Source organism: Saccostrea echinata, unplaced genomic scaffold (genome assembly GCF_033153115.1).
Source record: "Saccostrea echinata isolate AGI-Se365-2 ecotype Australia unplaced genomic scaffold, CSIRO_AGI_Sech_v1 ptg000057l, whole genome shotgun sequence".
Lineage (NCBI taxonomy): Eukaryota > Metazoa > Mollusca > Bivalvia > Ostreida > Ostreidae > Saccostrea > Saccostrea echinata.
This window is the reverse complement of record NW_026889806.1, coordinates 5,084,050-5,097,941: the sequence shown is the minus strand read 5'-3', so window position 1 is coordinate 5,097,941 and position 13,892 is coordinate 5,084,050. Positions and strand designations below refer to the sequence as shown.

General features: G+C 32.4%; 2 protein-coding genes across 10 annotated transcripts in view; one reads left to right on the top strand and one right to left on the bottom strand.

Moving 5' to 3' along the window:
• LOC133174297 (probable phospholipid-transporting ATPase IA) overlaps window positions 1-8,277 on the top strand; it is a 38,463-nt gene extending 30,186 nt beyond the window's left edge. For 3 of the 7 annotated variants that reach the window (XM_061309388.1, XM_061309393.1, XM_061309387.1), the window contains 10 exons: window positions 627-688; window positions 1,304-1,360; window positions 1,576-1,683; window positions 1,812-1,897; window positions 2,638-2,739; window positions 3,018-3,097; window positions 4,042-4,065; window positions 4,369-4,395; window positions 5,413-5,456; window positions 6,305-8,277. In XM_061309388.1, coding sequence (XP_061165372.1) covers window positions 627-688; window positions 1,304-1,360; window positions 1,576-1,683; window positions 1,812-1,897; window positions 2,638-2,739; window positions 3,018-3,097; window positions 4,042-4,065; window positions 4,369-4,395; window positions 5,413-5,456; window positions 6,305-6,358 — 644 coding nt within the window. In that variant the 3' untranslated portion in view covers window positions 6,359-8,277. Of the gene's footprint in view, window positions 1-626; window positions 689-1,303; window positions 1,361-1,575; window positions 1,684-1,811; window positions 1,898-2,637; window positions 2,740-3,017; window positions 3,098-3,379; window positions 3,401-4,041; window positions 4,066-4,368; window positions 4,396-5,412; window positions 5,457-6,304 lie in introns of all 7 variants that reach the window. The other 4 variants (XM_061309392.1, XM_061309394.1, XM_061309389.1 and 1 more) reach the window with 3 other exon arrangements.
• Window positions 8,278-10,917: 2,640 nt separating this feature from the next.
• The window catches only part of LOC133174302 (high mobility group-T protein-like), a 91,991-nt gene continuing 89,016 nt past the window's right edge, over window positions 10,918-13,892 (bottom strand). For 2 of the 3 annotated variants that reach the window (XM_061309401.1, XM_061309399.1), the window contains exons 2-5: window positions 12,706-12,870; window positions 12,340-12,497; window positions 11,929-12,097; window positions 10,918-11,380 (exon numbers count right to left, since the gene is read on the bottom strand). In XM_061309401.1, the coding sequence (XP_061165385.1) occupies window positions 11,240-11,380; window positions 11,929-12,097; window positions 12,340-12,497; window positions 12,706-12,852 (615 nt within the window). In that variant the 5' untranslated portion in view covers window positions 12,853-12,870 and the 3' untranslated portion in view covers window positions 10,918-11,239. Of the gene's footprint in view, window positions 11,381-11,928; window positions 12,098-12,339; window positions 12,498-12,705; window positions 12,873-13,892 lie in introns of all 3 variants that reach the window. The other variant, XM_061309400.1, reaches the window with a different exon arrangement.

Here is a 13,892-nt window from a genome sequence, read left to right as displayed (position 1 = left end):
TCAGGTATAGTAACATAATTATACATGTCAGATATAGCAACATAATTATACATGTCAGAAATAGCAACATAATTATACATGTCAGGTATAGCAACAATTTTACATGTCAGATATAGCAACATAATTATACATGTCAGGTATAGCAACATAATTTTACATGTCAGATATAGCAATATAATTATACATGTCAGGTATAGCAACATAATTATACATGTCAAGTTTAGCAACATAATAATACATGTCAGATGAAACTCCATAATTATACATGTCAGATATAGCAACATAATTATACATGTCAGATATAGCAACATAATTATACATGTCAGATATAGCAACATAATAATACATGTCAGGTTTAGCAACATAATTATACATGTCAGATATAGCAACATAAATATAAATGTACATGTCAGGTATCACTTCATAATTATACATGTCAGGTAAATTGCAATTCCCAGTCTGATTAAAGAAGAAATTATCAATTTTCAAATTAAAACATTTTAGTGGTTAACTAGGAGTCAAAAATGATAATAGAATCATAACGGAGAGTGTTGGGAATACTTTGTTGGGCTTTGTCACTATGATCCGATGTAAAAAGGTGTTTCAAAAATGACCTTTTCTTTCAGATATTGCGTTTTCCAATGGACAATCAGGGGGTTACCTCTTCCTAGGAAACTTTGTATATACTGTAAGTATGTACTGTAACTCTTGTATATGATGTACACTAAAGTATTAGAGATCTTTATATATACTGTAGGTATGTACAGTAACTTGTACATGGATGTACATTAAAGTTTAAGGGAACTTTGTATATACTGTAAGTATGTACAGTAACTTGTACATGGATGTACATTAAAGTATTAGGAAACTTTGTATTTACTATAAGTATGCACAGTAACTTGTACATGGATGTACAGTAAAATATTTAGAACTTTGTATTTTCACTCAAGTATTAGGAAACTGTATACATGTATATATACATTTGTACTGTTAACATCGGGAATTCAAATAAATATAAGGCATTGTGTAAAATATTGTACAAAATCTAAGTACATGTTAATTGATTATTAAGAGGCTGTGATGCATTTAATGAGTGAAACTGTTCATGTATATGTGTAATTTCTGAAGTTTATTTAGCTGCATTAACTTACTCCATAACAAAACCTGAATATATTGAAAAAAACAAACATAATTTAAGCTTTACATATAAGTCTAAGGTACAAAATATCATATACATGTATCTACACATACATGTATGTGTAGATAAGGAGAATATTTTTGCTCATTTTGTTTCCTATTTCAGTATGTTGTAGTAACAGTATGTTTAAAGGCTGGTCTTGAGACAAGTGCTTGGACCTGGGTAAGAATTCAGATTTCCAAAAATTACAGTATCATATTTGAATCTCATGAATAATTCATATTTATGTAAATTTGAAAGCAAAAATTATCAATTAGTTTATATCTTACATGCTCATTAAATTATTTGACTCCTTCTTAGAAAAAATGGAATTCTATAACATTTTCTCTCCTTTGACTGGCACCTTTGAGTTTTACCTTTGATATTGTGATTTGTAGCTGACACACCTGGCTATATGGGGCAGTATAGCCAGCTGGTTCCTCTTTCTGCTAGTGTACAGTCATATTTACATGATAGTAGACCTAGCTCCAGAAATGCTGGGGATGGTAAGTCGTACATACACTGAGTCTTACCTCATACTTAATTCTTACAATAAATCACTCAAATTGTACCATGTAATTTTGTTAATTATGGAAAGCTTCAGTATAATGTGATTGTCTGTTATTTATTTCAGGACATAATATTTACCTGCTCCATCTTTTGGATGGGATTGATTCTGATTCCGTTTATTTGCCTCATACGTGATGTGGCCTGGAAAGCGTAAGTCAAAAGTCAGCCTTCCATAGGAGACAAAGAATGATATGTTCTGTGATATATTGTTACCAGAGTGACTTCACTTACCAATATTAATACAGATAATATTTCAGTACAATGCTATTAAAGAAAAGAAAATAATAAATTTGTAGCACCCCCCCCCTCCCCCCCACCCCCAAAAAATTACTGCTGATGTAAGAATATACATGTACAATATCTGTAGTTTTCATTGTCAAAATTTGACTTTGGTTTGTTGTATGAAATCAAATTCCATGAATAATTAAGCTTTATTTTCTGTCTTTGAATCAGTACAAAAGGTTGATTAAGTTATATATTCTGTTGTTGATTAAGGTACAAGAGGACGATTAAGTTTTATTTTTTGTCATTGGTTCAGGTACAAGAGGACGATTAAGTTTTATTTGTTGTCGTTGGTTCAGGTACAAGAGGACTATTAAGCTATATTTTCTGTTGTTGATTAAGGTACAAGAGGACGATTAAGTTTTATTTTTTGTCATTGGTTCAGGTACAAGAGGACGATTAAGTTTTATTTGTTGTCGTTGGTTCAGGTACAAGAGGACGAGTAAGTTTTATTTTTTGTCGTTGGTTCAGGTACAAGAGGATGATTAAGTTTTATTTTTTTGTCGTTGATTCAGGTACATGAGGATTAAGTTATATTTTATTTTTTGTTGTTGATTCAGGTACAAGAGGACGATTAAGTTATATTTTATTTTTTGTTGTTGATTCAGGTACAAGAGGACGATGCACAAAACTCTGAAGGAGGAGGTTCAGGAGAAAGAGAAGCTTCATGAGGACCCGACTCCTGTCGTCATCCGACTGACCAAGAAAAGGTACAAATACTTCATTACTGAGTCTAAAAGGAGCAGGAAAGAGTGAGAAACTTGACTACATGTTCATACTTGTGTAGCCATAGAAGGAGTTTCTTTTTTCTCCAATGTTACTTGTACTTCAGAGGGAGAAAGTAAACAATTTAATTACAGAGGAAACATTTCTCAAGACAAGATATTTTTTTTCTTCTAACATTCATTGAAAGCTAAAATAAATAAATGTTCATACAAAGCATAATTGTATGAAAGACATTGAATGAGGGAGTATTTCCCTTTATCAGGTTGACAGAAACAGCTCGCCTGTTGAGAAATGTGTTTACACGATCGTCCACGAGGATGCAGTCAGCCGCAGAACAACCTCGTAAGTTTATCCTCTGTTCACTCATAAATTCTTCATTGATATAAAGAAATGCTCTCATATAGTGTCTTGTTGTAATTTTGTATTTCATTTTCAATGCATTTTTATGAGATGCTTAATCTTGTCTGTGTTCATTGTTCATCACTTCTTTATAATTATTGTAATATCATTTATTTCATCAAAAATGATTTTATATCATGTATTATTTAGCAGTAAGAAATAGAAGTAAGAATCTTATAAAATAATGACCACTCAATCACACTATAAAACTCCTTACAATGACAGCTCCCTCCCCCACCCCGTCACGTAAGCATATCAATCACTCTGTATGTGGTATCAGGGATTTTCCTGACAGAGGAACATTTCTGACACAACTCAGAAAATACCATGTGCTTTGGCAGGCTACCTTTCATTAATAAAGGCAATAATAAAAATATTCCATGTACATGTACACGTTAGTGTGTACTGTGGGATTTTGATATTTTCAATAACAATGATATGATGATTTCTGGGTCCAAAAAATTAAGATTTATTAAAAGTATACTATTGTCTGAATTTTGACTGCAGTTATTTTTAGTATAAAGTTTGTGCCAATAGCAGAGTTATTTCTGATTTTATAGATAAATTAGGTAGAATTACTGGATTGTAAACAGTTAGTTAGGTGTGCATGCTGTTACTAACAAACTGGGTCTCAGAGTAATGTGGATGGGGGGGGGGGGGGGGATAGATGTGACTTACACTGTATGTACATATAAACTCTCAAGTGAAGAAATAAAAATATATTCAGTCAACACTGCTTTTATTTAATATTCCATGTATAGGCTTACCATACAAAATTTTGTAAAATAACATCAGATTTCATTTTATTGTCCAATCTTCACATAATTTTCAAGTAGAGTAATTCAACATAGACTGGTGTCTTTTACTAGTCTTTTTTATGCATTTAGGTTTTCCATTTTCGATACAAAATGGTAACAATCACCTTCTTTAGTATTTTATGCAGAGGAGCATGAAATTAATTGTGTTAAATGCATCACAAATGATAAATTATTTTTTTCTCATTTGCAAACTTTGTAAATATTTGTATTCAATTATTTTTTACATTCTGGGTGTCATGAATTTGCTGAATCATGGTGGATGAAGTCAATTTATACCTGCTTTATCCAAATGAATTGCAGTGTTACTATGTATTTTTGTGTATATGGTATGAGGTACATGTATGGGAGATGGAAAATGTTTATTGTCAAAAAAAAAAATGTTTGTTGTTACTTTAGTAAGAGGAAGTTACAGGAGAACAGATGGTAATACTGTATAATGATATAAAATGAAATTAATAGCATGTACTGAAGGGGGATAACTGACTCCTGAAAAATCCCCCTAGAGGAATGGAGTATCTCTAAACAGACTTTGTATTGCAGCATTCATAGTCCTTACCAGAGATCACTAACCCCCACCCACAAATCATATTATCCAATCAAAATAATTAAGCTTATCCAACTAAAATCCAGTCAATCATTGCTAATTGCATACAGCATTAATCTTACACAAGAACTTGCAAATTTGTGTTAGAAGCTAGTATATTTTGACTTGATGCTTTCCTCTTCCTATGATCATTTGTAATATATGTATCTTCCAGTTTGTAAAAATTCTCTAAACATTGAAGATTCTGAATTATTTGGAACTTTGCTGTGCAATTATGCATGAAATACAATTGCACCTTACAATGAATGAACCATTCTTAATCTTTGAAATTTTTGGAAATACATTTTACTGTAAATTATCACTTTGCTTTTATGTATATATACTTATTGTCACTTACTGCTGCACTATATCTGGCCATTCCATTATTTTTAATGTAGGTTATGTTTTAATGAAGGTCAAAAAATAAATTGGAAATTCAGAATGAACAATGATTTCAGAGTTAAAAAAATATCTTAAGGAATAAAAAATGATTTTTAAATTTTAGAAAAAAAATTGTTAAAATAACTGTACTAATTGAATGAACAAGTATAAATATTACAAGTATGTTTGTTGCACTTTGATTAAGCAATGTAGAGTATAATATGCATTAAGGAATCTTTTATCAGAATATGAAATTGCAAATTATTTGCCTTTTTTGTGATTATTCACATTTTTACCTGCACCACCATATCATTTTGACTAATAATATCTTGTCTCAATCATTTATTACATGCTCTAAATAAATATTCATATTTCTGTGTATGGTTTTGACAAAGTATCTAATAAAATCAGTCTTTTTTTTTTTTAATCTCCATGATTAACATGAATTCTCATCATCTCTGCTTTTTTTTTTACAGATGGGTTTGCATTTTCTCAGGAAGAACATGGAGTTCTTACTCAGGTAAGGGGGATAATTCATGATATTTTAAAAATACAATGTGAAAATATCCTCAAAAGACTTCTTGATGCCTCAAATAAAGTTCTGCTTAATTAATTGATGAAGTAATAGGTGCGGATCCAGGAACTTTTTCAAAGGGGAAGGGAGGGTGATCAAAAAAAAAAATTTCCAACCTAAAAATTTCTTGACAAGCCCCCCCCCCCCCCCCCCCAAAAAAAATTTAATTCCCTTCCCAAGCATATTAAACCCAGAAAATTTCTTAATAAGCAAAAAAAAAAAAAAACGAGCCTAAAATCCATTTCTCAACATGAAAAACACCTATTTCATGGTGGTGATGGTGGGGTCCACCCCCCCAATCCGTGCATGACTTAATATTCTAATGGATTTGTACCAATAGCTGCCAAGTTTATATAGACCATGCTGAAGTACTGCAAAGATCAGGGGAATTGAACCTGGGAACCCTACATCACTAGACAGGTGCTCTACCAACTGCGCTACCCAGGCCAATATCTATCATTATGTATACATTGACATAAAACTATGATGTTAGGGATTGATTCATATATACTCATATCAGAAGACAGCTGCATAAAAAGTGACAACAATGCTGAGTTTTACATGTATAATACATGTACTGAAATATCAGGATTTTGAGTAAGGTGCTCTCCCCTTCATTTTCACAAAACCATCGGTCTATACTTTGCATTGTACATGAAAATTATAAATTTACATTCATGATAAAGTGTGTGCATGTATAAGAAGATCAAAGTAGGGACATTAGATTTTTTAAGGAGTGACGTTAGCTTATATGTATTCTAAATAGTATACATGATAATTTGATTACTTAATAGGCTCAGCTGATACGAGTTTATGATTCAACAAAGAGTAAGCCAGAGGGGCTGTAAGAGGTCCTTAGTGACTCGGCTATGGGGAGTAGTGTCCAGTGTGGTGTCTACAGTGTGTAGGAGTATCCACTGTGAAGTGTCTACAGCCTCTAGGAGTATCCACTGTGAAGTGTCTACAGCCTCTAGGAGTATCCACTGTGAAGTGGGTCCATTGTCTACAGTGTCTGGTCTTTGGAACTCTTTTGAGGGACCATGTGCAATACATTTTCATCATCTTTCCTTGATTACATGTACTGACTACACATTCCTGAATTCTGTACGAGACTTCTAATAAACATTTTCCACTCCGTGGACACTTTCATTTTCTTAATGTCTTTATGTAAACAGAAGTGCAATATTGAATGAGTGCATAATTAGATTATAAAAGATCATTCTTCATGTAAATCATTTTACAGTATATTTATACTGACATTGTCTGTTAGTTTATTTATATATAACATTGTCAGCATAGTAGTACATACTGATGTTGTATATTAGTACATATTCATTGAACATTGTCAGTGTATTAGTTCTTGTTCTGGTATATTGACATTTTTTGTGTATTAGTACATGTATAATCAAATCCTGAATTGTTTTTCTTATAATCATTCTATAATTGTTCAACTCTCTAAAATTGTGAATGAAAACTTTTGTTTTGTTTTTTTTTTTCACAGAGGATGAAAACTTGACATTTTATTTCCAAGTACATGTATTACTAAGTTCATGTTTATATACCCTGAATTAGGGTGTCTTAGCCAAGATAATGTGACATTTTTACACAGTAGAAATGATTTATTGAGATTATTTATTGTTAATATTTTCAGGTTTTAGCAGTTTGTTAATGATAATTTGCATCATGTAATTATGTTTTGTTGTGAAGCTGTTTATGATAATGCTTTTTAGCATTTGTAAGTCTGACAGTAGGAATATCAGAGAGTCATTGTGTTTAATATAGTTTAAAGCAAGTAATTAATATATTCTCTGCAGTTTGAGAAGTGATCCAAGATGATTTTTAGTTTTATTGGTTGGAGATGGATGTGTCTGCCATCTGAATGTATTTGTCGATTTGTGTCTAAAAATATTTTCCAAGTGTTACTCCTTCTCCTCCAATTTTATTTTAATTTCAATACTACAAATATATTAAAACTACAGCAAAAGACAATTCTTCAAAAAAGTGAAAGGTGGGCCTCTCCCCATACTACAGGCCCGTAATTTATATGTATATAGTGCATGTACAATGGTATACTTGCAAAAGCATTTAGAGTTAGAAATGGAACTTCTACACTCAAGAGGTTGAAATGTTGCACTATGTGAGGATTTTAAATTGCTGTTGTTTAAGTTCCTGGTCATTTTTTTTCCCTTTTACACCAAATTAGGGGTATTTGACGTCCTACTAATTTAGATGTCTGAAAATTGTGTATTGTCTGTTTAAATTTTTGATGTAGGCCTAATTGAATAGTCATGAGAACTTCCCTCACTAATAAGTTAGAACAAAATTAGAGCATAGTGGAAATGGAAACATCATCCTCATAGTCTGTATCATTGCGTAATGTTATTTAGTTAAAACAAAGTTTTTTATCCAGCTCATCATTCAGAAAATTCCAGTATTTGTACATGTATATACTATGTCTCCAAGTATTATTGTTAATTAATCATCCTTATGTAGGACTTTTTTCTATTTTAAATACTTAAAACAAATTATGTAGTAGATGCACAGTCAGATTTCAAGACTTTTGCACTAAGTCAAAGAAAAAAAGGTGTGGGTAATGTAATGATGTTCAGTCTTGTCTAGATATACTAGGGGATTTTTAACTTTCTTAATGACTTATACATATTAAACTGTGACTTTATGATTGAATACTGCACCCAGAACTATATGATAAGCGATATGTTTCTGCTATGATTGTATTGATGAAAGAAAATAAACTGTGTCAGATATATTGGCTTTATTCCTTACAAGTAGAGATCTGGGAAATATCTGCCTAAACTAGAAATCTGACCAGTCAGCAAGGGCTCCACCGGGGGGTAGAAATATAAGGGTGCAGATTAGGGGATGAGAATTTTACTTGATTACAAAAATTTAAAAATATATAGAGAAAAATAAGCAAGACCAACTGCTAAATATCCAACAACCTGTAAATAGTATCCCTGTATTTACATAAGGCAGTAAAAAACATCGTATCTATAATAACTCAATTAGATGTATATTTAAAGAAGAATGAAGCATGTGTTTTCTAAAATGCCAGCCTTCAGTGAATGCAAATATCACCCAGGCTTGACCTTAACTTCAAAACAAACATCAGTTGCAGACAAAGGTGTTAATTAATCTTAAAGTGACAGAAAGATAACCCTCTAAAATTTTCTGCAACCAGCAAGATAATCAATCCCAGGGGATTAATTATACTGCTCTCTCAACCTTTTCTTCTAAGCTTACAATAAGAACTTTTTCCAGCAATGATAGAATGAGGTTATTATCTGAATATCTGTTAAAATAAATGGTATTCTTATATTTACACAGGGCAGAAAAAAAGAAAAGAAAAAGAAAAAAAATAATAATAAAGATATTTTTATCTATATCTTGTTTTTAGAATTCAATAAAATCATAACTCATTGTGTATTTTACCAAAGTAAAGTATCAACATTATTTAAATCCACATTTCAGAGAATGTAAACATTACTCAGAATTGACCTTAACTTCGAAACAAACTTCATTTGCAGACAGAGGTGTTAATTAATCTCAATGTGACAGGTAAAGATAAATGCTTTCGATTTTCTTCAAGAGGAAAGTTAATTAATCCCAAGAGACTCATTGCAGCCTTTCAGTTAGAATCGGAACATTCTAAGCAGTTATCTCTCTTTGCCCATTCACTCTTATATAAAGTTAAGGAATCTACCCGACCACCCCAGCTCCAAAACGGATGACATAGAGAACCAAACTTAGCATCAAAATATGTCTTACTGCCTATTCAACCAACACACCAAAGAGCTAGGTTCACTTTATGCATAAAATGGCCCTGTAGATATACCAATTTATTGACTAACACTTTATGTTCCATTTTAAACATCAAGATAAAGTAGAGACTTAGTACTTTCATTTCCTACTAAAAATTTTCTTCTTAAAGCCAAGGTCTTGGAAAACAGGCTTCATGGAATTGCAATGTTCTTGAATTTTAAGGAAAACAAGTATATTTGAGTACTTTCATAGACGAAAAATAATATGAGCGCACCCTCTGATCTAAAAAATAAAACGTTTTGTAATCCTCAGAAATATTTCTATCATTTAATAGTTTCATATTTTAGATCAGAGGTTGCGCTCTATATTAAATATCGAAAAATAGCTTTAAAAATTGGCTGTTTTTGTAGAATTTTTCAGGATATGAGGAAAATGACGCAATTCATGACGTCATAATGCATTGACTAGCCAGAAAAATACATCTTTTTGATAGATATGCAGTCACCAAAGATCTAAATGATATTTAATGCATTGTCAACTAAAACCAAGCAATTTCAGTTTTTCTGAAATTCGCAGGGCCAAAAAAGGCCCTAAGTGAACCTTGTTCTTTGAACTTAATTGGTCAACCCTAAAAAAAGTTATTAGGAAAAAAACAGAAAATTTGTGGACGGAAGAATGACAGACGGACAGACAGACAGACAGAGTGATTACTATAGGGCACCCGCAAATCCTTGCGGGGCCCTATTAAATAATTTTAAAATACTAGCAGTCTACATGTATTTCATCTTTTATCACTCAAATAATTACTGTGTACAAGTTTCAAGAATTTTACCAGCGACATTTAGATCAGTAGTATGATCAAGACAGTACGGATCGAGGACAGCACTGCTGTCAATAATTTTACTCAAATCAAAAATTAACCAGACCTGATAAAATACTATAGACCTATGCTAAAACGTATATGTGTCATGGATCGGAATTCTTTTTGCATCTCTTCTTAAAGACATACATTATGAATCTTGTACATGGCACAGATATGAAAATACTGTATACATGGCAACCCATATTTTTCCAATATATGTCCAGAAAAAGCTTTTAAAATGGGTATCTTAAATCACTCCAGTGATTCCCTGGCAAGTCTCTATATCCATCTTACTGTATTGTGGCTTTTACCCCTAACCCATAGTCAAGTTTTATTCAGTTGCCCTTGCTAGCAGTCAAAAGTTTCAATGAAGAAACCATGTAGTTGTGGAATGTATTTAAAAAAAAAAATTACCTCTTTAATGGCAATTACATGTGACAAGAAGAGTGTTAGACACCCAAAAATAATTACAAACTTGAAGTTAAAGATATACATATATTTATTGCATTTATTTTACAATATTTAAAAAATAATAGTAAACAGAACAAGGTAAGAAATATAAATAGTTTTTTTCTAATTTTATACAACTTCACAAAAAATTGAATAATATCTGACAATGATTCTGTTTCCATGTAACCTATGGCTTAAAGAACATAAAAGAATGACAAATTTAATGAATTAAATGAAATCATGAGATCCTGTAAAAGTCAATTTGTAGTGAGAAAAAAAAACAAAACAACAACAAGTTTTAATGGATCATCACTATTATTTTTTGATTTTTCAAGAACAATATGTCATGATAAACCTATTAGCCCACATTGGCACATACGGTATGTGTGTATGGTTGAAATCTCATCTCTGTAAGGCTAGAGTAATTTCAGCATTAGTCGAACACAGAATATCTGTGTCATAGCACAGGACATAGAAATACCTAACACAAATGAGAAAAAAATTGGAAACCAATGCACTTTTCTTAAAAGACTTAGGTCTATATACAAGTAAAAGGCTTCAGTCATTTGTTCCAAAATGAGACAATGGTGTTTGCCGGATAAAATTTTGAGAAAGAGAGTTCTCTTTCCTTTGGTCTTTACTCATCATCATCTTCATCATCATCGTCTTCGTCATCATCATCGTCTTCATCACTTTCCTTTGCTGGAGCCTTGGCTTTCTTGGCAGGAGAGCTTGACTTAGTGGGAACAGTTCCACCAGATCTGTATACTTCCATTTCCTACAATTGTAAAAATGAACTTTACATCACAAGCAACATGTAAAAACTAAAATCAGAAACATTTACTGAAGGGTTTGCTTGCAAAAGGTTATATTGTTCAAACAAATTTTTGGAAAGAAATCCAAATTCTTGCCACTTCAGTTTACCTTTGGAAGCCTATGTTTCAAACCTCACATTAGACACTTTGGCTTGTAATGTTTATCTCGTATATCTCGCTTTAACCATGGTGTGTCATTGGAAATTGTTCTGCATATATCTTATCTCAGGCCTTTGCCTCCCTTGTCTATGATAATTTACCCGAGTTACCTACCCTTGAATATTTTAATGTGCCCTAAGTTACCTACCCTAGCATATTTTAATGTGCCCTGAGTTACCTACCCTTGAATATTTTAATGTGCCCTAAGTTACCTACCCTAGCATATTTTAATGTGTCCTGAGTTACCTACCCTTGAATATTTTAATGTGCCTTGAGTTACCTACCCTTGCATATTTTAATATGCCCCAAGTCACCTACCCTTGCATATTTCAATGTGCCCTGAGTTACCTACCCTTGCATATCTCTTCTTGTCTGCCTCGGCCTGGGCCTCATACTTGGATCTATTGCTCATTTTCTCCCAACGTTTTCCGAGTTCCTTAGCAACTTCTGCTACCGACCACTCGGGATGGGCAGCTCTAACATCAGGGCGCTCCTCAGCACAAAAGAAAAAGAAGGCCGACCTGAAAAGATAAATCACCAGAATACTCTTATTACATGTCTGATCAGGTACAGCTGTACCTGAAATTCTATAAAATCATCTCTTTTCAACTCACATTATAAGTTCATTCTAAGAAGTAAATATAACCAAAACTATTGTCAACAAAAGGCAATTGCAGTTTTTGAAACGGTTGCACTTTTTGACATAATTGCACTTTTTGACACGGTTGCACTTTTTGACATGATTGCAGTTTTTGACACGTACAAAGCCCTCTTTGGTGCATTTGGATCCTTTGATCGCTTCCTCTTCTTGCCAGCTGAGGCACCGGCAGGGGGATCATAGCTGGCCATCTCTTTCTCATATCTAGATTTGTCCCGCTCAGCCATTTCCTCAAATCTGCGCTTTTCCTTTGCACTCATTTCCTGTAGGGTGATGGAGAACAATCTCATCAAATGGGACTTAAGCATATTAAGCATTGTATTTTATTAATTTTAAAAGAGACAAATGAGAAGACAGAAAAGAAACATCACAAATAATTGTCAATCATCATTTTATGAAATATTTTATACCAATAACATATTAATATAATACTGGAGAGGAAACCATGTCAGTAAATGTCACACAACTCACTTTCCATTTCTGTGCACACTTTTTGGTAAACTCAGCAAACACAACATTTTCATCAGGACACTTTTTCTTGTGTTCCTCACGGCATGTCTGTACAAAGAAAGCATAAGAAGACATGCGCCCTCTTGGTTTTCCGTCTTTTCTTCCCATTTTGATTTACAGTGTCAGCTCTAAGGAAAGAAAGAAAGTAATGAGATGCATTATTGTTGAAATATAAATTATCACTCCAAGAAAAAAAAAAGATTTTCCCTTAAAATTTTTTTTAAAAAAGTTTTTAAAATATGTGAATATTCAGCAATTGGTTTTAAATGTTTTTAAAGTATTTTTTCCTCCCATTTTACTTTGGATTTAATTAACATTTAACTGCAAATTCTACCAAAAAAAATTGTAAAAAATTCGTTTTCATCTTTTTAAAAACATTTTTTTTTCAAAAACAAGATTTTTTCAGTAAATGAAATTTATGGATAAAATATGCAAATGTGGCATATTTTTAGAATCAAAGTCAGTAAATATTGTAAAAATTTAAGAATAATTTAAGGCATTTTAGTATTTTGACGTAAGTCAAGGAAATGTACATTCTAATGTCCTAGTATATTACTATGGACAGAGCCCATATAGCCCTATACTGTTATGCATACACTACGTTCAGACATGGCGGACTGAACGCTCGCCGACAAAGAACGACCTCAAAAATCACCCTGCAATGTCAAATTCCAATACCATGAATGAAAGTCCACCTAAAATTAACCCTTCCTCAAGGTTTTCTAAGAAAAATAAAGTTATATTTTGATTTATGAAAGATTCTACTTTGTTTTAGTATCTCCTATACATTATACTACAGTATAGGGTTAATACAGTAAGGCATAGAACATTGTACATGAACGAAGCGCTGTGGCTTGTATGGCGTATTACGGCCTTTATGGAACAAAGGAGGTCCATTTCGGTCGAGGTAAAATACTACTAAATATTATTTAATTTGCTTATAAAAAGGTCTGATACGTAGAAAAATGATTAAACTTTCACTTTAAAACATCTGTTCGACTTGTTATACAAGATTCTTCGAAAAATCGACGACGAAACAGACCCTACATTTCCCCATTTACATCCATTATGGCAGTCATAATGGCAGATCAACGCCTGCGATCGTCAAACATTCAACGGAATAGCATTGTCTACGATTTCTATGGCAT